Genomic DNA, 20,326 nt, shown 5'->3' with positions numbered 1-20,326 from the left:
ATGCCGAGGGTCTTGAATAAGGAGGTGCTAGGGACTCGAACTTCTGGGTCCTAGGGGAGGAAGACAGAGGTAGAGAAGAGGTTGGGGCCGAACTCCTGGGCCTGGACTCCCGGGTGTGAGCGGGGAGAGACCGGGGCCCGGACTCCTGGGTTCCCAAGGAAGGAGCAGGCTGGGCCCCGGGACCCCCGAGTCTCCGCTGAAGGAGATGCCCCCGATCCGCTGTAATTCTCCTTCTCCCCAGGGGCGGGAAACACGAGCCGGACCCGTGCCTGGAGCCCACCCCAGGCCGCCGGGTGGCCATGCGGAGCCTGCCATCAAACGGAGAGCTGGACCCTGATGTCCTGGAGAGCATGGCTTCACTGGGCTGCTTCAGGGACCGCGAGCGGCTGCATCGCGAGCTCCGCAGCGAGGAGTAAGACCCCCTCACTCTAACACATAACACCCTGGCCACATGGGGTGAGCTGCTGCAGCTCTCCCGACAGCCGGCAGGGGGCGCGCCGGAGCCTTGCACACTTGCAGACTCCCCTGATGGGGAGGTCCAGGCCACTAGAAAGGGTGTGGCTCAAAGCTCCCCCGAGGAGCTATTCTAGGGGGAACCTGGAGGGGGTGGTAGGACCAGTGGGAAAAAGAAACGATGCTGAAAAGTATTAGTAGATGCTGACACCAACTTAGTGCCTCACATAGTGCTTACATAGAGTAAGTGCTCAGGTGTTAGCATAATTATTATTAACGTTGAGTAAAATGAGGCTGAGATGTACACTGAGACAAAGGGACCAACCCTATTGATACCTAGGAGAATGGAACCGTAGACAGAGAAACTGAGTGGACTGAGCGCCACAGAGCCACAGACATAGGGTGGGGATGAGACCATCTCTGGCGCCTGACCTTTGACCCCAGTGCTCTCCTACCCGCCCGTTCCGCCCCCCCCCCCCATAGGGAGAACCAAGAAAAGATGATATACTATCTGCTTTTGGATCGGAAGGAGCGGTATCCCAGCTGTGAGGACCAGGACCTACCTCCTCGGAATGATGTTGGTGAGAAGGGCAAGGCTCGGAGTCCAGACCCCAGATTCCTGAGGGAAGAAAGGGCTGCAGGCCTTGAGCTTCTGCATTTAGACTCCCTGACTTGCTCTGTGACCTTTGTCAAAACCCCTCTCCACTCTGAGCCTCAGTTTCCCCATGTGTACGAGTGCCATGTACAGCTGGACCAGTGTATCTTTTGATTGGGTTGAAACTCTCGGCCCTCAGACCCACCCCGGAAGCGTGTGGATTCCCCCATGCTGAGCCGTCACGGGAAGCGGCGGCCAGAGCGGAAGTCCATGGAAGTCCTGAGCATCACGGATGCCGGGGGTGGTGGCTCCCCGGTGCCCACCCGACGGGCCCTGGAGATGGCCCAGCACAGCCAGAGGTGGGAACCTCTGCCCCTTCAGTGGGATCCACAGCCCTGGGTGGAGAGGGAGTTCAGGGCTCTAACCCCATACCCATCTCAAAGGTGCTGTGTGATTGGGACAAGTCTCCTTCCCTCTCTGGGCCTCATTTCCTCATCTCAAAGGAGTGTGGAAGGGAGAGGACATCTGAGCCTTCTGAAACCCTCCCACCTCATTTTTTTTTTCTTAATCTGTCCTGAAAATAGATCCCGTAGTGTCAGTGGAGCCTCCACTGGTCTGTCATCCAGCCCTCTGAGCAGCCCAAGGGTAAGGCCAGGTCCCAAATGGATTAAGAATGGGTAAGGGGGTGAAGACACTGTGGAGCAAAGATGAAACAGCAGAAATTACAACTCCCATGAAGTCTGGGGACGATGCCTCCTTGCCCCTAAAGGGCCAAAGACCCAAAGCCTCATTATTATTTTAGTCCATTGGCCATTTCCCACCTTAACAGGATTGCGTTTTCATTGTGTCTGAAGGGTTCCATTTATTCAGTTAACAAAAGCTAGTTGAGCGCCTACTGGGTACTAGTCACTGCTGGGTTTAGTCAGCATGATAGAAAAAGTCCCTGCCCTCCCCCGCAACAATGGGGGTTGGGGGAAATAATTGGACTACAAGTTTCAGCATGCTTTGGGGTGCACCTCTGTGAGTGTGTGCTAGTGGGCCTAGAGCCTCCTGAGAGTTGAGTCCACCCTCTCACCCGATTCCATCACTCTGCAGAGTCCGGTCTTTTCCTTCTCACCGGAGCCCGCTGGAGATGAGGCCCGGGGTGGGGGCTCACCGACTTCCAAAACGCAGACGCTGCCTTCTCGGGGCCCCAGGGGTGGGGGCGCCGGGGAGCAGCCCCCTCCCCCCAGTGCCCGCTCCACACCCTTGCCCGGCCCCCCAGGCTCCCCACGTTCCTCCGGGGGGACCCCCTTGCACTCGCCCCTGCACACGCCCCGGGCCAGCCCCACTGGGACCCCAGGGACAACACCGCCCCCCAGCCCCGGCGGTGGCGTCGGGGGAGCCGCCTGGAGGAGTCGTCTCAACTCCATCCGCAACAGCTTCCTGGGCTCCCCACGCTTTCACCGGCGCAAGATGCAGGGTATGGAGGTCCTTTGGGGGTGAAGGGGTTGGGGATGCGGACTCCTGAGTCCTAATGTGGGGGTGGGAGCTGGGGTCTAACATCTGGGTCCCTGGGAAGGAAGAGGCTGGCAGCCTGGACTCACACATCCTAGGTGAAGATGCTGTTGTGAGCAGAGATTCAGGTGTTGGGGAGAGAAGAGGCGGGGCCTCCAACTCTGGAGGAGGAGCTCGTCTGAAAGACACGCCCCCTTCAGTGCTCTGACTTACCTTCCCATTGGCTCATAGCTAGCAAGCCTCACCTCAGGAGGCGTGGCCTAACCAGGGGCCCATCCCTAGAGGGAACATGATGCCTGTGCCATTTGGGGTTTAGCTGCTGGGAAGTGAATAGACTCTGGGGTCTGGAACTTCTGGTTGGAGGCTACTGCTGGCCTGTGGGCTGGACACCAGGATGATGGACATGTGTTGACCATGCTCTCCCCTCCCCAGTCCCCACTGCCGAGGAGATGTCCAGTTTGACGCCAGAGTCCTCTCCAGAGTGAGTCTGACAAGGAAGGGAAGAGGGGCCGGAGGGGGGATTTCATTCCCTTAGCCCCTTCCCGACCCACCTCCAACCATCCCCTCCCACTCAGGCTGGCAAAACGCTCCTGGTTCGGGAACTTCATATCCTTGGACAAAGAAGAACAAATATTCCTCGTGCTAAAGGATAAACCTCTCAGCAGCATCAAAGCGGACATTGTCCATGCCTTCCTGTCGGTGAGGGGCCTGGGTCCCCAATGCAACCTCGCCGCCACAGAACTACAAGTCCCAGCAGCCTCTGGGGTTCACCACCTTAGCCCTGGCCTGAGTTCCACCTGGGGCTCATGAGATTTGTAGTTTTCCAGCCCGAGTTGGGTTTGGTCGTTGTGGGGGCATGGAGGCAGGAGAGGTTTATTGCGCCCTGGGGCTTGGAATTGGTGAAACAGGATCCTGAATTACAATTTCCCACATATTAGCATCCACCGAGGACTAGTGATTTGCCATTTCCCTACCACCAGGTCTGAGATTGGCAAAAGGAACTACTTTTTCCAGTGAACTCTAGGGCTGTCCACTGGGTCCTGTGGTTTTTTTGCTTTAGGGGCTCATGGGACTTAAAGTTTCTGAGACAGATGTGACTTTAGCCAGTGTTTGTGGAGGAAGGAAAAAGTTTGTTTCATGTGGTTCTGGAGCCTGGGGTTGGCACCAGATATGAGAGTCCTTATTACCTGGGGATTCAGTTGCTCGATCATTCCTCTGATGCCCTGTTTATAAGGCAGAGAAAACTACAAATCCCAGCGGACAGTGAGGCCTCCCAATGCCTTTCCTGTTATTCTTTCTCCCTGGTGGCTGAGGGGACTGGTGGTTCCTTGGGCATAGCTGGTCATAGGGCTGCTCATCTGTCCCCTGGAGTCAGGTCGCTGAAATCACTCCCTCCTTTTGTCCCCCACCTCTCTCAGATCCCCAGCCTGAGTCATAGTGTGCTGTCACAGACCAGCTTCAGGGCTGAGTACAAGGCCAGTGGTGGCCCCTCCGTCTTCCAGAAGCCCGTCCGCTTCCAGGTGGACATCAGCTCCTCTGAGGGTCCAGAGCCCTCCCCCCGGCGGGATGGCAGCAGTGGTGGTGGTGGCATCTACTCTGTCACCTTTACTCTCATCTCCGGTAAGTTTCCCTTGATGCAGCTGCCCCCAGCCTGGTGTGTGGGATGCTCAAAAGAGCTGAGATAGGGCAGCAGCCCAGGAGGGCAGCGAGCAGGGGGAGGAGATGGTGCTGACTCTGTGAGCCCCGTCCTCCCCCAGACCCCCCGCATCTCCTTCACAACATGCCAAGTGCTTTATGTGCACTACTTCCTTGAAGCTTCCCAGCAGCCTTTGAGGTTTCACAGAGAAGAAAACTGCATCCTAAAGAGGTAAATTGACTTGGCCAGAGTCACACTGCAGACCGTGACAGAGCTGGGGCTCAACCAAAGCCTCCTGACCTCAAAGCACTGGACTCCTCCTAGATTAAGACTGTGGTGCTCTGCTCTCAAAACTCATTTCTACGCCCAGAGCAGACATCACCAATCGATGACAACACTTCTTTCTGCTGAGCTCTGCTGCAGGCAGCCACAACCAATCAAGAGTTGGCACAAGAGATGAAAACCACAGAAGTTCCTTGCTTCCATTTCTACTTGGTCCCTGAGTCCTGATAACAAGAGTTTGGATAATGAGGAATACCTCTGTTTGTTGTCCTTGCCACCAATCTTAACATGGCACATCTGGGAGATGAGCTTGTTCCTAGAGTTTTTAACCAAGCTGCTCTGGGGCACTGGGGAATTACATCACCAAAATGAACTATGGCTCTTTTTTTTTTTCTTCTTTAAAGACTAACATGCAGAACTTTCTCAATGTTAAGATTTTTTTCCCTCCCATTTATTTTTCTTATGTTTCTGAGTCTTCATGGCCTCAACTAGAACCCGTTTAAATAGAAAACAACGCACATCTTTATTTTAAGTCGAATCTTTCTTAGTCCCACTTGCAAACCATAGATTTTTGCCCAGCCCCAATAGGGGGATTTTGAGGCAAGGGAGAAGAGTCCTTTGCTGGGTGGAGGGACTGGTTCCACAGGGTGGGAGCGCCTTCCCTGTCCCCAGCCCCAAGTCAGTCTTACTGATGAAAAAATAAATCAGTCCATCTAAAAAAAAAGAAAATTTTATTCATGGCAAACTGAGGATTATAACTGGGGAACAGCCTTTTGGAAAGCCTTAGGTGATCAAATATTTGGTCCCTCGATGCAAAGGTGGTTGCTTACTTGCCCTAAGTCCATCCTGTCCCTTGATGTTGAGTTTTAATAGCCAAGTTATTTCTTTCCCTTTAGGAGGTTGTACTAGTAAGATGTCTGGCATGGACTAAAGGTCAATTCCAAGTTGTCCACTAGGACTTATGCCACTTTTATCTTGCACTTGCATTGTGCATGTTCATTATTAGGCAGTAAATGCAGGCCTCAATTAACAAAACTAGAATTTAATATCCACTGAAATGTAATCTTTTTCTTTCTGAAATTACTCTCATTTCTACCAAATATAGCCAAATTAAGACTAATTTGTTTGCAAAATAAGTCTGGTTAATTGACCACATAAACTGTTTTATTTATTTATTTATTTTTCTAAATTTATTTTATTTATTTATTTTTGGCTGCATTGGGTCTTCATTGCTGCACTTGGGCTTTTTCTAGTTGCGGCCAGCAGGACCTACTCTTCGTTGTGGTGTGTGGGCTTCTCACTGCAGTGGCTTCTCTTGTGGAGCATGGGCTCTAGGCACGCGGGCTTCAGTAGTTGTGGCATGCCAGCTCAGTAGTTGTGGCACGAAGGCTCAGTAGTTGTGGCGCACAGGCTTAGTTGCTCTGCAGCATGTGGGATCTTCCCAGACCAGGGCTTAAACCCATGTCCCCTGTATTGGCAGGCGGATTCTAAACCACTGTGCCACCCGGGAAGCCCCTATTTATTTATTTATTTGTTTGTTTTCTGGCCTCACCACACAGCTTGTGGGATCTTAGTTCCCTGACCAGGGATTGAACCCGAGTCCACAGCAGTGAAAGCTCGCATCCTAACCACTGGACCGCCAGGGAATTCCAAACATAAGCTGTTTTAAATTGGCTGTGCTGGAACTTTTCATAAAGGATTTCAGATTGAATTTTTTTTTTTAGGAGTATAGTTGATTTACAATGTCATGCTAGTTTCAGGTATACAGCAAAGTGATTGAGTTTTACGTATACATATATTCATTCTCAAATGGACCTTTTTTTTTTTTTTTTTTAAACATCTTTATTGGGGTATAATTGCTTTACAATGGTGTGTTAGTTTCTGCTTTATAACAGAGTGAGTCAGTTATACATATATATATGTTCCCATATCTCTTCCCTCTTTGTCTCCCTCCCTCCCACCCTCCCTATCCCACCCCTCCAGGCAGCCACAAAGAACCGAGCCGGTTTCCCTGTGCCATGCGGCTGCTTCCCACTGGCTATCTACCTTACGTTTGTTAGTATATATATGTCCGTGTCTCTCTCTCGCCCTAACACACTTCACCCTTCCCCCTCCCCATATCCTCAAGTCTGTTCTCCAGTAGGTCTCTGTCTTTATTCCTGTTTTACCCCTAGGTTCTTCATAACATTTTTTTTTTCTTAAATTCCATATATATGTGTTAGCATACGGTATTTGTCCTTCTCTTTCTGACTTACTTCACTCTGTATGACAGACTCTAGATCTATCCACCTCATTACAAATAGCTCAATTTCGTTTCTTTTTATGGCTGAGTAATATTCCATTGTATATATGTGCCACATCTTCTTTATCCATTCATCCGACGACGGGCACTTAGGTTGTTTCCATCTCCGGGCTATTGTAAATAGAGCTGCAATGAACATTTTGGTACATGACTCTTTCTGAATTCTGGTTTCCTCAGGGTATATACCTAGTAGTGGGATTGCTGGGTCATATGGTAGTTCTATTTGTAGTTTTTTAAGGAACCTCCATACTGTTCTCCATAGTGGCTGAACCAATTCACATTCCCACCAGCAGTGCAAGAGTGTTCCCTTTTCTCCACACCCTCTCCAGCATTTATTGTTTCTAGATTTTTTGATGATGGCCATTCTGACTGGTGTGAGATGATATCTCATTGTAGTTTTGATTTGCATTTCTCTAATGATTAATGATGTTGAGCATTCTTTCATGTGTTTGTTGGCAGTCTGTATATCTTCTTTGGAGAAATGTCTATTTAGGTCTTCTGCCCATTTTTGGATTGGGTTGTTTATTTTTTTGTTATTGAGCTGCATGAGCTGCCTGTAAATTTTAGAGATTAATCCTTTGTCAGTTGATTCATTTGCAAATATTTTCTCCCATTCTGAGGGCTGTCTTTTGGTCTTGTTTATGGTTTTCAAATGGACCTTTTTTTAAAGATTGATTTATTATTATTATTTTTATTTTTATTTTTTTTTTAATTTTTGGCTGCATCGGCCTTAGTTGCAGCAAGCGGGATCTTTGTTAAGGCATGCAGGATCCTTCATTGCGGTGCGTGGGCTCTTCGTTGCAGAGCACGGGCTTCTCTGTAGTTGTGGCATGTGGGTTTTCTCTTCTCTAGTTGTGGCGCCTGGGGTTCTGGAGTGCGTGGGTTCTGTAGTTTGTGGCACCGAGGGCTTAGTTGCCCCTCAGCATGTGGGATCTTAGTTCCCTGACCAGGGATTGAACCTGCATCCCCTGCATTGTAAGGCGGATTCTGTACCACTGGACCACCAGGGAAGTCCCTCAGATTGAACTTTTAAAGAACCTCTTGAGGCCAGGAAATCCATGCCAAAGATGTGTCACAGATTCCACCTGAGATATCTATGTATTTGGATGAATTCCTCTCTTTTTGAGGTCCGTAAAATACTTTGGGCTTCTTGCACCTGTCAGGAGGTGGCTTTCCTTATCTACCTGAGAAAGCTGCTGGGAACCTAAGAGTTTCCAAAATCTAGAGACAACAGGTAAAGAGAAAAGGTACATGTTTCAATTCTGCTTATAAAGGAATAATTTACCAAATTGCCGCAAGTCAAGTCATAATTAGGTTGAGGGGAAGGGTTTCCTTATGTCTGGAAAACACAGATTAAAAACCAGCAATATTTCAGACAAAACCCCCAAATTATAACCATATTCATCAGTTCTCTCAGTCCTATGTGACTAATTCTTGATCTTAATCTTCATAACAGTTTTATGAAGCCACCAGGTTTCCCATTAGTATGCTTTAATTTCTTACCCAGTTCAGCAGTATGATCTGAAAGTTATCAGAAACCTGTACTTGTCAAAAAGTCCTTTCTATGAATCTTCTTGACAATTAAGCATTTTTTTTTGGCAAAAGCATCAGAGTACAACAATAACTGTCTATAAATGACAAAAGACTTTAACAATCAAGGCTAAAGACCTGATTCCAATGCGATTGACAAATGAACTTTGTTACTGCTGTGACATACGTTTTAAAATAATTACTAGAATTATGATTGATAACATTTTATCAGGACATACCAGATTTTTAGGAATTCCATATAATTTCTAGAATATATATATTAATGACATTGTGTGATACAATCTAAGAAATTTTATAACCTCTCATTTGACAATGCTTCCCATGTGATTTAACATACAAAATAAACTTAATTAGTTTAATATTTCTCTCTGAGATGCTCCAGGGGCCCTCTCTGAAGCATCCCAAAGTTAGCTAGAGGTCAAAAGAACTTCGATTAGAATTTGATATTTGGAAAGTTCGTCAAAATATCAAAAAGAGGACTTCCCTGGTGGCGCACTGGTTAAGAATCTGCCTGCCAATGCAGGGGACACAGGTTCGAGCCCTGGTCCAGGAAGATCCCATATGCTGTGGAACAACTAAGCCCGTGCACCACAACTACTGAGCCTGTGCTCTAGAGCCCGCAAGCCACAGCTGCTGAGCCCGTGTGCCACAACTACTGAAGCCTGCTCGCCTAGAGCCCGTGCTCTGCAACAAAGAGAAGCCACCACAATGAGAAGCCCGCGCACTACAAGGAAGAGTAGCTCCCGCTTGCAGCAACTAGAGAAAGCCTGTGCACAACAACGAAGACCCAACGCAGCCAAAAATAAATTAATTAATTTTTTAAAAAAACAAAAAGATTTCAAAACAATTGGTCAAATAGGACATAGGTCACTGTATTCACTTAACCAAAGTCACAAAAAAGATTTCAAAAGCAAATAGTGAAAGTTGTTAACAGATTACCAGCTAAAGAAACTTTATAATATGTTTTCAAAAGCAGATCAGGGGCTTCCCTGGTGGCACAGTGGCTGGGAGTCTGCCTGCCAATGCAGGGGACACGGGTTCGTGCCCCGGTCCGGGAAGATCCCACATGCCGCGGAGCGGCTGGGCCCGTGAGCCATGGCCGCTGGTCCTGTGCGTCCGGAACCTGTGCTCCGCAACGGGAGAGGCCACAACAGTGAGAGGCCCGTGTACCACATAAAAAAAAAAAAAAAAGCAGATCAATATTTTCAGAAAACTTTGTCCTCTTAATAGAGAGAAAACCAAATTCAGGTTTTGTAACACTTTAATACTAAAATTCATTTACGGGAATTCCCTGGCAGTCCAGTGGTTAGGACTCGGTGCTTCCACTGCCGAGGTCCTGGGTTTGATCCCTAGCCAGGGAACTAAGATCCCACAAGCTGCACGGTGTGGCCATAAATAAATAAATAAATATAAAATTCATTTACTTAATTAAATTCAATTTAATCTTAGCCAATCCTGAACATGCACAAAACTTTTTCCTCGGGGTTCCTTTTCCCTTAACAAAAGGTATTTCCATTCTTTATATTGTCTTTTACTGAAAACATACCTTCCATTTTTCTTGCATACTGAAACGTTTATTTTGGTAGCTTTAGTTACATATGCATAATTCTTAACCTTAAAGCTTAGTTTCTAGCACAAACTAAGTAGTAAGCAAGTGTGAACTTTTACATTAGCATCCCATAGGTTAGCAAACTTATAAATACTGTTTATAGTTTCTAGAAAAAGTATTTTTTTTCCACAGAAAATGTCTTAGTGTGGCATCAACCATATTTATTAATAGTCCTAATTACCTTTAGTTTCTCTGTAAAAGGAAGCATTTATTCAGTAATTACTGTTCCAGTATCTTATTTGGAAAGGATCTGGATATTCAATGGATTCCTGTAGTTTAACTTAATTTAGCAAAACTCCATGAAGTTTCAAGTTATCAAAATCTGGATAGACATTCCCAAGACAATTTTTCCTAAAAAGTTTTCCTAAAAGTGCTTATCTCGTTTACGTCTATTTTATTTACTGAAAAGTTTCATCACATCTAGTTATTTTTCTTGCTGACAAACTTTGTAACAGGAATAATATCTCATTTATTTCATTTCTAGTAAACCTAGGTACAATAAAAATATTACACTTAACGCCGATGACTCTAAAGACATGTCCGTATTAATTAATGCAGGGGCTTCCCTGGTGGCGCAGTGCTTGAGAGTCCGCCTGCCGATGCAGGAGACGCGGGTTCGTGCCCCGTTTCTGGAAGATCCCACATGCCGCGGAGCGGCTGGGCCCGTGAGCCATGGCCGCTGAGCCTGCGCGTCCGGAGCCTGTGCTCCGCAAATGGGAGAGGCCACAACAGTGAGAGGCCCGCATAACGCAAGGAAAAAAAAAAAAAAATTAATGCAACAAGCTTCAGCTAAATTTAGTACCAGATATTAATGCTATACTCAATATTTCCCAGTTCACGCAAATCTGAAAGTCATTGGGGTTAGTTTTTTTCTATTTCTGAGAATCTATATAAGTGCCTAATTTCCTTTCCTTGTAAGTGTAATTTCCACTTACAAACTAATTTTGGCAATAACACGTTTTCAACACACATATACAGATACATACAAACACACAGACAGACACATACAAACACAGAAACAGACACCCCACAGTTTCCATTCCAAAATGTCAGCCATGAATCAGTTACAATAATGTAAAACCCATCCGTTACAAAACAGGCTGGATTCAAATTCCCTGTCTCCCTTTTGTTCTTTCTTTTTATAAGAGTGACCTTTCCTGAAATTTGCATTTTAAAAAGATGGTGGAATTAAGGGTTCCTAGAGAAGACCAGGTAGAATATTTGCATATCAAAGGCATAGGAGGAGAAAGGCAAGTTCTCCTAGAAGGACTTTGTTCTCTTAAGGCCAGAATTTTTTTTTTTCCAATACTTAACAAACCTCTTAATGTAAAGAGGGAAGGTTTGGGGAGTGGTAAAAGGATTGGTGGGTTTTGGATTGTTTCTGTAGCCGCACCTCTGGTCCTGTAAAGACTAGATTTGTAAGACAAGGACAGTTCTTAATTCCTAAAGAATTGGGTGGCCACCTCAGTGTTTGATCAAAGGACTGACATACCCATTCACCTATGTTGGAATGTTTTACTTTCCCTCGTTTAGCTGAGGTGAGAAGACACCCGCACCCCCCCATATTCCTATCAGGCTCCGAATTTCAGCTGTGGTCAGTTTAGTCATACCGGTGGCCTCCCATCTTGGTAATCCATTTACTAACACTTTTGAGCATCCTCCCTGGGTTTTAAGAAATCCTTTAACTGTGGCCAGTCAGTTAGGCCTTTGATCTGAAGAGGCTCACCTACAGCCTCAGGTGGTCCCATTTCTAAAGGTAACCATTTAATGGCATCGTCAGAGTGGACAGGCACTCCAGACAGGATTATTAGAATAAGTAGTCAAATAAAGGAGGATAGAGGGGAGCAGTAAAGTTTTAGGTACCTTTTAGTTACCTTTTATATCATTGATCTTTCATTAGCCTTCTGCAACAAATCTTTCAATGAGACCTTTTTTTTTGGCCACATCACACAGCTTGCGGGATCTCCGACCAGGGATGACCAGGGATCGAACCCCAGGCCCCTGCAGTGAAAGTGCTGAGTCCTTACCACTGGACCACCAGAGAAGCCTGTCAATGAGGCTATTTTGGAATTTTGAAGCCTTTCAAAATTCTAAATATGAATGAAAATAGGAAAATAAGATGAGAGGTCTCTAAAATTTTACAGTTGAGAAGTTTTCCCAATTCAAAAGATCCTAGAAGCTAGCGCTACTAATATTTTCCTATGCTAACCTAATTTTAAAAAAGAGAAAAACTCTTAACTACTGTTGTTTCCAGTAGACCCTGTGGACAGAGGTCCAGGAGACTGCAGGGTTTTACTGCGCATGAAAAATCAGTTTTGGGGTGCTTAAAGGAACCCATCTTGGGGACTTCCCTGGTGGTCCAGTGGCTAAGACTCTGTGCTCCCAATGCACGGGACCCGGGTTTGATCCTTGGTCAGAGAACTAGATCCCACATGCCGCAACTAAGAGTCTGCATGCCACAACTAAAAGATCCCACGTGTCGCAACTAACACCCAGTGCAGCCAAATAAATAAATAAATATATATTTTTTAAAAACCGAAAAGAAGCCTATCTTGGCCATTTCAGGACAGATTTCCTTTAGTTCCAATTAAGTAGTTGCAAACATACATAAGCCCAGCTGGTATTCCCATTGGTGGCTGGTTGAACGGGAGCTGTTTGGCCTTTGAGGCACAATTTCCCATTATTAATGTCTAATTCAGCCTAATGTCTAATAGCCTAATTCAGATATGAAATATGATCTAAACAACTTTCTGAGGGCAGTGTGGTGGATTGCATGTGCACTGCATCTGAGTCTAGCTCCCCAAGGAGTTACCCGTGGGTTACTTCGACTCTTTTACCTGTCTCGGTTTCTCCCTGCGACAGCCTAAAACCATCACAGGTGCTCGGAGTTCTAGGTTATCAGCCTCAGTTGCCCATCCCCCCTCACACCTCCACGAGCAGTATTTACTTAATGGTTATGGTGGGTCTCCCTTTTTCTTAAGAGCTGAATAATTCAGTCTCTCATTTCACTAGCAACAGTTTTGTTCAGACCGTATAGCAACTTTTTTTTTTTTTCAATTCAAGCCAAATTTATTTATTTTATTTTTTACTTTTTGGCCTCACCGGGGGCCATGTGGGACCTTAGTTCCCCGACCAGGGATCGAACCCACACCCCCTTGCAGTGGAAGCCAAGGAGTCTTAACCACTGGACTACCAGGGAAGTCTTCCATTCAAGCCAAATTTAACAAAAACCCAGCCACCTGTGTTTCTCTGGGCCTCTTGCCCAGATCCCCAGGTCCTGCCTAGGGAATACACCAGTGCCCCTTAAAACTCCAAGTCTTAAGTGAAAACAGCTCGAATAAAATTTTCAGGATCATCACTCAAACAACAAGATCCAACTATCAGGAGAACTCGTCAGAACCCCTGAGAAGAACACCTGAGGAGTACCGAGAAGCTGGGGGGGCCCAATGGGCCCATGCTGGTACTTAGTGTTGGTTCCGGTAGACTCCACGTGCCCTCTGGTGGGTGTCTCTCATATCCTGCCGGCTACGCCATGCAAGGCAACGAAAAAGTTAATCGGTCAATCTAAGAAAAAAGTGGAAAACTTTATTCAAGCCAAAGTGAGGATTATAACCCAGGAACGGCCGCTCAGAAAGCTCCGAGACTGTTCCGCCATTAGAGGTCAACCCACAGTTATATAAATTTTTGAGACAGAGGGCTGTACATTAAATGACGTGTTATTGACAGTTTACACAATCCAGGTACAAAGCGAGTAGTGGATTACGGGTCTTCGGTGGCCCCTGACAAGATTAAGAAGGTTACCTCCTAAGCAGGTGTGGTTAATGCAGGTGCACAGCACACACTAAAGGGGAGGGAGGAGGCCCAAACCGGCAGAGAAAATTGCGTTTGAAGTTTCTCGTCTTGTTGTAAAATGTGGATTTTGTTTCATCAGTCTGTTTCCCTGCCCCTTCCAGGTCCCAGCCGTCGGTTCAAGCGGGTTGTAGAGACCATCCAGGCTCAGCTGCTGAGCACTCATGACCAGCCCTCCGTGCAGGCCCTGGCAGGTGGGAGACACCTTGGGGCACCCGTGGGGCGGAGGGGAGACTTCCTGGTGGCCAGGTGCTGCGGTGGGAGCGGTGTTACTGGCGAGGCTTCAGCTGTGGGGCAGCAGGGCCCACCTGCTGTCCCACTTAGGTCCTACCTGCAATGCTGGGAGCAGGTTCCCAGAGAGGCTGGGGCCTGAGCTCTGAGGGAACCAGGCCATCCTGAGCCTGAGAAGGCCTCACCAGGGAGGGGACCTCCAGGGATCCCTAAGGGGATGAGCCGTCTCTGTCTCGGAGGTAGCGGAGCTTTCTGCTGACAGAGGCTCCTGAACTGTGTTCTGGAGGAGGGTGGCCGGCCATCCTGGTTTGCTCAGGTTGGAGAGGTCCCTGGGATGCAGGAGTTTCAGTGCTAAAAGCGGGACAAGTTGGTCATCATCTCTGCAGATGCTCAGACTCTTCTGGCCCTGCTGGGCCTGGCTTTCAAGGACTTGGGCGTCCACCCGGGAGCGGGCGAGGTCTGTGCTCCAGGGGGAAGGGGCTTCCCTTCACCCACCAGCCCCGGTCTTCGGGAGCAGAATTCCCTAGCAGCCAGGGATCAGCGAGGCCAGGGTCACAAACAACAAACTCCATAGTTCAAACAACATCAATTTATTATCATACAGTCCTAGAGATCAGAGGTCCCGCACAGGCTAAGCAGGCTAACACCAAGGCACCTGGAGGGAGGGCCTCAGTAGTAGGGAGCTGGAGAAACTCTGCCTTCTGTTAGTCTGGTTCCCCAGGGCAACCAGAAGTGAGGAAGGCCCCCTGAACCTCTCCAGACCCGGTTGCCAAGGAAAGCTGGCCTTGACAACCAGAGTTCCTAAAAGGGCATGCATTCATGTAGGACCCACAGACACCCAGGGCCCGAGCCACATGCCTTATAAGGGGAGTGGGGCAATGGGGGACCTCTGGGTCTGCCCCAAAGAGGGGCAGCTCCAGTGGTTGCTATGGCAACAAGGCCTCCAGCAATCAGTGTCTCTTAAGGGGCTGGCCTCTGCTATAGGTACTATTCTGGGCCCTACAGAAACTACTGCATGGCTGCTGGCAACCAGCACTGCCACCACAGTCCCCTAGTCGGGGTCAGTGAGGCCCCACAGAAAGATAACCGCAGTCATGCAAGCCCAGCTGGGAGAGCCCGAGACCCCCAAACAATCTGCTGTGGGCTCTGCTGGGCCCCATTAACAACCAGTGGAAAGTAAAGGGGCCCTTTGGCCATGATCGGGGGACTCAGACAGTGCTGTAACCAGAGTCTCTGAGGATGTCTCCTGAGCTGGGCCGGCCAGGTCTCACTGGGGCGTGGCCTGGCTTCCAAAGCCTTAGGTTTGGGGGTGCCTGGGACACGTGACTTGTTGGTCTAGGGAAGCCAGGCCTAGTTGCTGGCGTGTGTGACCCCTGGCAGCCACCTCCCCTGCTGGAGCACATCCCTGGGCTCGGTACCCCTGGGGTTCCTGAAGCCAGATCGCTTCCTCCCCAACAGACGAGAAGAATGGCGCCCAGACCCGGCCTGCCGGGACCCCGCCCCGAAGCCTGCAGCCCCCGCCCGGCCGCCCAGACCCAGAGCTGACCAGCTCTCCCCGCCGAGGCCCCCCTAAGGACAAGAAGCTCCCAGCCACCAACGGGACCCCCCTACCCTGACCCCAGGGGGCCGGGAAAGGAGGGGCGCCCCCTCCACCCCCCTTCCCTGCCCCCCAACTGTGAATCTGTAAATAGGGCCCAAGGAGTACGTAGGGAGGGGGGAGACACAACAAACCCGGCCTTGCCCTGCAGGGATAGGGCTCAGGGGGCCGTGCCCAACGGGGGTGGTTCTGGGGGGACTGGGGGGGGGAGCTGTTTCTATTTTATTTATTGATTAATTTATTATTTTATTTATTGATCAATCTCTCTGCGGGGTGGGGTGGGGGAGGGATGGGGTCTGGTTGGGGTGGCTTAGCAGATCCGGACGGACAGGGCCATCTGTCCTTGTGTCCCCACCTCCCCCTTCCTGGGCCCCCCTCCCCTGGTCTTCTCCCTTCCCCCACGACCTTCTGTACGGATTTGCTCTCTGGAAGGAATTCTGATTTCGCGTGATCCTGCCTGCGTCCGTGTCTCTGATTCCGCCAGCGGCAAAAAAAAAAAAAATTAATAATAATAATAATAAATATCCTTGATCAGGGATGGCTGCTGGCCTTGGCCTCTCGCTTCCTGGGTGGCCTTGGTTGCAGGGGCGGAACCAGATGGCAGGGACAGGAGGTGTGAAGACGCTACGATGACCAGGTGTTCAGAGCTGGACCTTCAGGGAGATGGGGGAGGCCGGCGGGGGGCTCAGGCTGCCAGGGCCCGGCTGGAGACACAGGGTGCAGCCGTCCAGGCTGGAGAAGTCCACCGCAAAGAGGCCAAAGAGGATGAACAGCAGCATGGCGACGACCCATTCACAGGCGGCAGAGGCTGAGCGCAGTGACCAGGTGTGGAGGACAACCACTGTACACCAGGGTCAAGGGCACAGCGCCACGGGGAGGATCCGCAAGCCCGGCTAGGTTGCTGAGTGACCTTGGGCAGGCTGAGACCATCCATCTCTGGGTACCCTCTCTTGACATGTCCACCCTGCCCTGGCTGGAATGGCCCCTCTGGCTGGACACCCTCCTTGGCAACGCCCAGACACTCTCAAATGGATGCCCTCCAGTTCCCGCCTCTGTCTCAAGCTGTTTTCTAAATGTTTGCCCTTGCATGTTTCTCCGGTTTGCACTGCATTCCCAATATCCCAGAACGAGGCTCCTATCTTCCTGTCGGCCTTCCCTGACCCCATGAAGGCTCTGCCATCTCCCCACTTGCCAGGGCCAACTGTCTGCCATTGCTTCTACCTCCAAAAATGCAGGGCTTCCTAAAGATGCCTCCACCCCACCCGCCAGCCTCAGGCTGTGCTTGCAACTTTGTTCCCCGACCCAGGGCCCACAGGCCCTTCCTGCTCACTCCCAAACAGAATCCCCCTTTCTCCCTAAAAGCTCTTCCTCTTTCTGGGTGCCCCGACCTCCGTAACCACACCGTCCACTCCTGTCCCCTAGCAGACCCGTGGGAATCGCCTTCGTCCCCTCCCTCCTCATCCCCATGGCCAGCTGGACACCCCAAGTCTTGTCCTCTCTTTCTGGCCTGGCATGTCTACTGGTTGGCCCTGTCCCTCCTCCGGCTCCACAGTCCCAGCTCTTTAAAACTCTTTTGTAACCACTGGTCAACACATACTCTGAGCTCCCACCTTGCAGAGATGCCTCTCGTTTTCTGGGAGCATCCCTCTCACTGGAGCACTCCTCATCCCACCTAGATCAGATTAGACATCATTTCATTCGTTCAAGGATTTCTAGACAGTGAATAAGGCCAACACCATCCCCAAGCCCCACCGATCCTAGAACAAAGAAGTGCTTACCCCAGAACTGACTTTGTAACTCCCCCACTCACAAGCTTTCTGTGGCTCCCTATTGCACTTGTACAGAAGCATAAGCCTGTAATCCCTCACTTTAGCGCTGCAGATGCTCATCTCTGGCCCTGCCAGCAGCCTCATCTCCTCCCCTGGGCTGGTTTTCCCACCCTCCGCATGTACCCGTGGTGTCCCTCCCTCCCTCCCTCCCCCAACCCAGGCCAAAAGCAGCTGGTTCTGCAAGACCAGCTCAAATGCCAGGTCTCAGACCTCTCTTTGCAGCCTTCTAGCCCTTATGGCACTCAGCTGACCATTTTATGGTCCTGTCCCCCACTTCCCGCATCCAAGGGATATCAGAGCCCCACAGAATGAGAACCCTGTGGCCAAACTGATCAGCACAGGCAGGATTTTGAAAGGGGCCGCCTAGACCTCATCGTTAACTGCACCTGCTGCTGCACAGGACGGATGCTGGTTCTGCAGCTGCAGAAGGCTGAGCTCGGGAGCCAGCCCTTCCGATCCATTTCACTGGATTCAATTTGCTGCTCTGGGAAACGAGAGCGCCACCTCCATTTTGCTGGGAAAATGGATCCAATTTTCCAAAGGGATCCGCTGAATGCAGCCTGCCCAGGGTCTCAGCTGGGTTCCCTCCAGCCTCTTCTGGATGCCAACGACCTCTGGCCTCCCCTTCCATCATCCCCACAGGGGGCCACAGTCCCCAAGGCTTAGCATGCAGCCCCTCCTCTCTCTCAGAGCACTCTGCTTCTCAGTAATCATCATTATTCTGATAAAAGCAACTCCATTCTACAGATAGGGGATCTGAGGCTCAGAGAGTGGTTTGGCTCACCCAGAGGTGTGCTGAGCTAGTGGGTTCTGGGGTGACTCAGAAGTGGGCTGGAATCAAGGCTCCACCCACAGGCTTGCTGGTAAATGTGTAACAACTGGCTCTGATTTGTAGCATTTGTCAGTTTCTTGGCCGTTTCAAGCTATTACTAACATGACATCACTGCACATGGACCTGCGAAGAGATACACACAGACAGCTCAGGAGACCCTGTACCAGCCACCTCCAGCCTACCACCAGCTCTGCCATTGAACTTCGTGACAGTTCTTGGCCATCTGAACCTCCGTTTCCGGTCTTAGCCAGCACGATGCCCCGCACAGAGTGGTACCCCAAACGGACTGCTGTCATCGGTTTATCGATCTCCCAACATGTATTGGTTACTCACTATGTGCCAAGCACCATTCCAAGCAACTCACATGTGTCATCTCCTGCATTCCTCACATTCCTTATTATTATCCACATTTGATAAATGAGGAAACTGAGGCACTGAGAAGTTAACAAACCAGAAGAGTTCCCCCTGCTCCCCCAACTAGTATGTGGAGGCAGCGTGACCCCAGAGCCGCGGGACTCGGTGACAACACCACTATAATCCTGCATGGAGACCGAGGCTGAGAAAGGAAGGAGCACCCTCAATAGCGCACAGCAGACCCACCCCAATGAAGCCGTACCCCCAACACCTGTCCCCAGCCCCAGGAAGGATACTGGCCACTGTGAGGATGGTGCAAATGCTGCAGAGGACCAGACGGAGTGGCCCGATCCAGGGAGCCCCAGGTTGGGGCAGGCTCTTCATCCTCCAGAAGAGAAGGAGCTGTAGCCAGAAGTAGAATATTCCCACAAAGAAGGCAAAGAAGGCCCCCGTCAGGTGCGTGGCCTGCTGGTTCTTTTCCTGGGAGAGGAAGGGAGCAGAGTTGAGGGGCAGACCTGTGGGAGGGAGAGGGCCACACTGCCATGCGGGGAGGCGCCAGGACCAACTCCACGGACTGTGCTCGAAAACTGCCATACCCGGCGAATGGCTGATTGATTAGGTGCATTGGCTATTGTCAGCTCCATGAGGCCAGGCATTTATTTAAACCTGCTGTTCACTGCTGGGGCCTCCATCCCTAAAACAGGGCCTGGCACATAGTAGAGCCTGGTAAAAAAATTTTTTTTAATTAATTTATTTTGTTTATTTATTTTTGGCTGCATTGGGTTTTCGTTGCTGTGCACGGGCTTTCTCTAGTTGCAGCGAGCAGGGGCTACTCTTCATTGTTCTACGTGGGCTTCTCATTGCGGTGGCTTCTCTCGTTGTGGAGCACAGGCTCTAGGCGCGCGGGCTTCAGTAGTTGTGGCACGCAGGCTCAGTAGTTGTGGCTCGTGGGCTCTAGAGCGCAGGCGCAGGTTGTGGCGCACGGGCTTAGTTGCTCCGCTACATGTGGGATATTCCTGGACCAGGGCTTGAACCTGTGTCCCCTGCATTGGCAGGCGGATTCTTAACCACTGCGCCACCAGGGAAGCCCAAGCCTCGTAAAATATTAGTGGAATAAATCCTTCGTTCTCAACCTGGGTGGAAGAGAGCAGATTGTTGCCACCAAGGGGGTAAAAATTGGTTCTTGGAGGGTGAAAAAATATTAAATATTACAATGGTTTCTGGCTTACAGATATAGTATGTATTATATTAAAATGTTTTCATATTAAAAACTCCATGGCGGGGGTGGGGTGGGGTGGGGGGAATTTCCCTGGTGGTGCAGTGGATAAGACTCTGTGCTCCCAATGCAAAGGGCCTGGGTTCAATACCTGATCGGGGAACTAGATCCCACGTGCATGCCGCAACTAAGAGTTTGCATGCCACAGCTAAGGAGCCGGCAAGCAGCGACTAAGGAGGCCACAGCCCACAACAAAGGAGCCCACATGCTGCAACGAAGGAGTCTCCCTGCCGCAACTAAGACCCCACGCAACCAAATAAATAAATAAATATTAGGAAAAAAATAAAATCTTCATGGAGGGAAAGGATGATTAGGAGAAAATGTCTAAAAAACTCTTCTGGGGACTTCCCTGGCAGTCCATTGGTGAGGACTCCAGGCTTCCACCGCACGGTGCTCGGGTTGGATCCCTGATCCGGCACTAAGTGAGGCAGGG

The 20,326-nt window shown here is 49.7% G+C and overlaps 2 protein-coding genes across 3 annotated transcripts in view; one reads left to right on the top strand and one right to left on the bottom strand.

Moving 5' to 3' along the window:
* BRSK1 (BR serine/threonine kinase 1) overlaps positions 1-16,104 on the top strand; it is a 26,595-nt gene extending 10,491 nt beyond the window's left edge. For both annotated transcript variants that reach the window (XM_007468013.1, XM_007468012.1), the window contains 10 exons: positions 242-412; positions 937-1,034; positions 1,248-1,407; positions 1,633-1,693; positions 2,144-2,510; positions 2,978-3,026; positions 3,121-3,244; positions 3,964-4,165; positions 13,879-13,968; positions 15,464-16,104. In XM_007468013.1, coding sequence (XP_007468075.1) covers positions 242-412; positions 937-1,034; positions 1,248-1,407; positions 1,633-1,693; positions 2,144-2,510; positions 2,978-3,026; positions 3,121-3,244; positions 3,964-4,165; positions 13,879-13,968; positions 15,464-15,621 — 1,480 coding nt within the window. In that variant the 3' untranslated portion in view covers positions 15,622-16,104. The remainder of the gene's footprint in view (positions 1-241; positions 413-936; positions 1,035-1,247; positions 1,408-1,632; positions 1,694-2,143; positions 2,511-2,977; positions 3,027-3,120; positions 3,245-3,963; positions 4,166-13,878; positions 13,969-15,463) is intronic.
* TMEM150B (transmembrane protein 150B) overlaps positions 15,828-20,326 on the bottom strand; it is a 6,866-nt gene continuing 2,367 nt past the window's right edge. Inside the window, exons 5-6 of the mRNA XM_007468014.1 lie at positions 18,914-19,097; positions 15,828-16,443 (exon numbers count right to left, since the gene is read on the bottom strand). Of these exons, the coding sequence (XP_007468076.1) occupies positions 16,244-16,443; positions 18,914-19,097 (384 nt within the window). The 3' untranslated portion in view covers positions 15,828-16,243. The remainder of the gene's footprint in view (positions 16,444-18,913; positions 19,098-20,326) is intronic.

The sequence above is a fragment of the Lipotes vexillifer genome, unplaced genomic scaffold (assembly GCF_000442215.2).
Source record: "Lipotes vexillifer unplaced genomic scaffold, Lipotes_vexillifer_v1.1 scaffold1223, whole genome shotgun sequence".
NCBI lineage: Eukaryota > Metazoa > Chordata > Mammalia > Artiodactyla > Lipotidae > Lipotes > Lipotes vexillifer.
The sequence above is the reverse complement of the archived record's forward strand: the minus strand, read 5'-3'. Positions and strand labels throughout refer to the sequence as shown.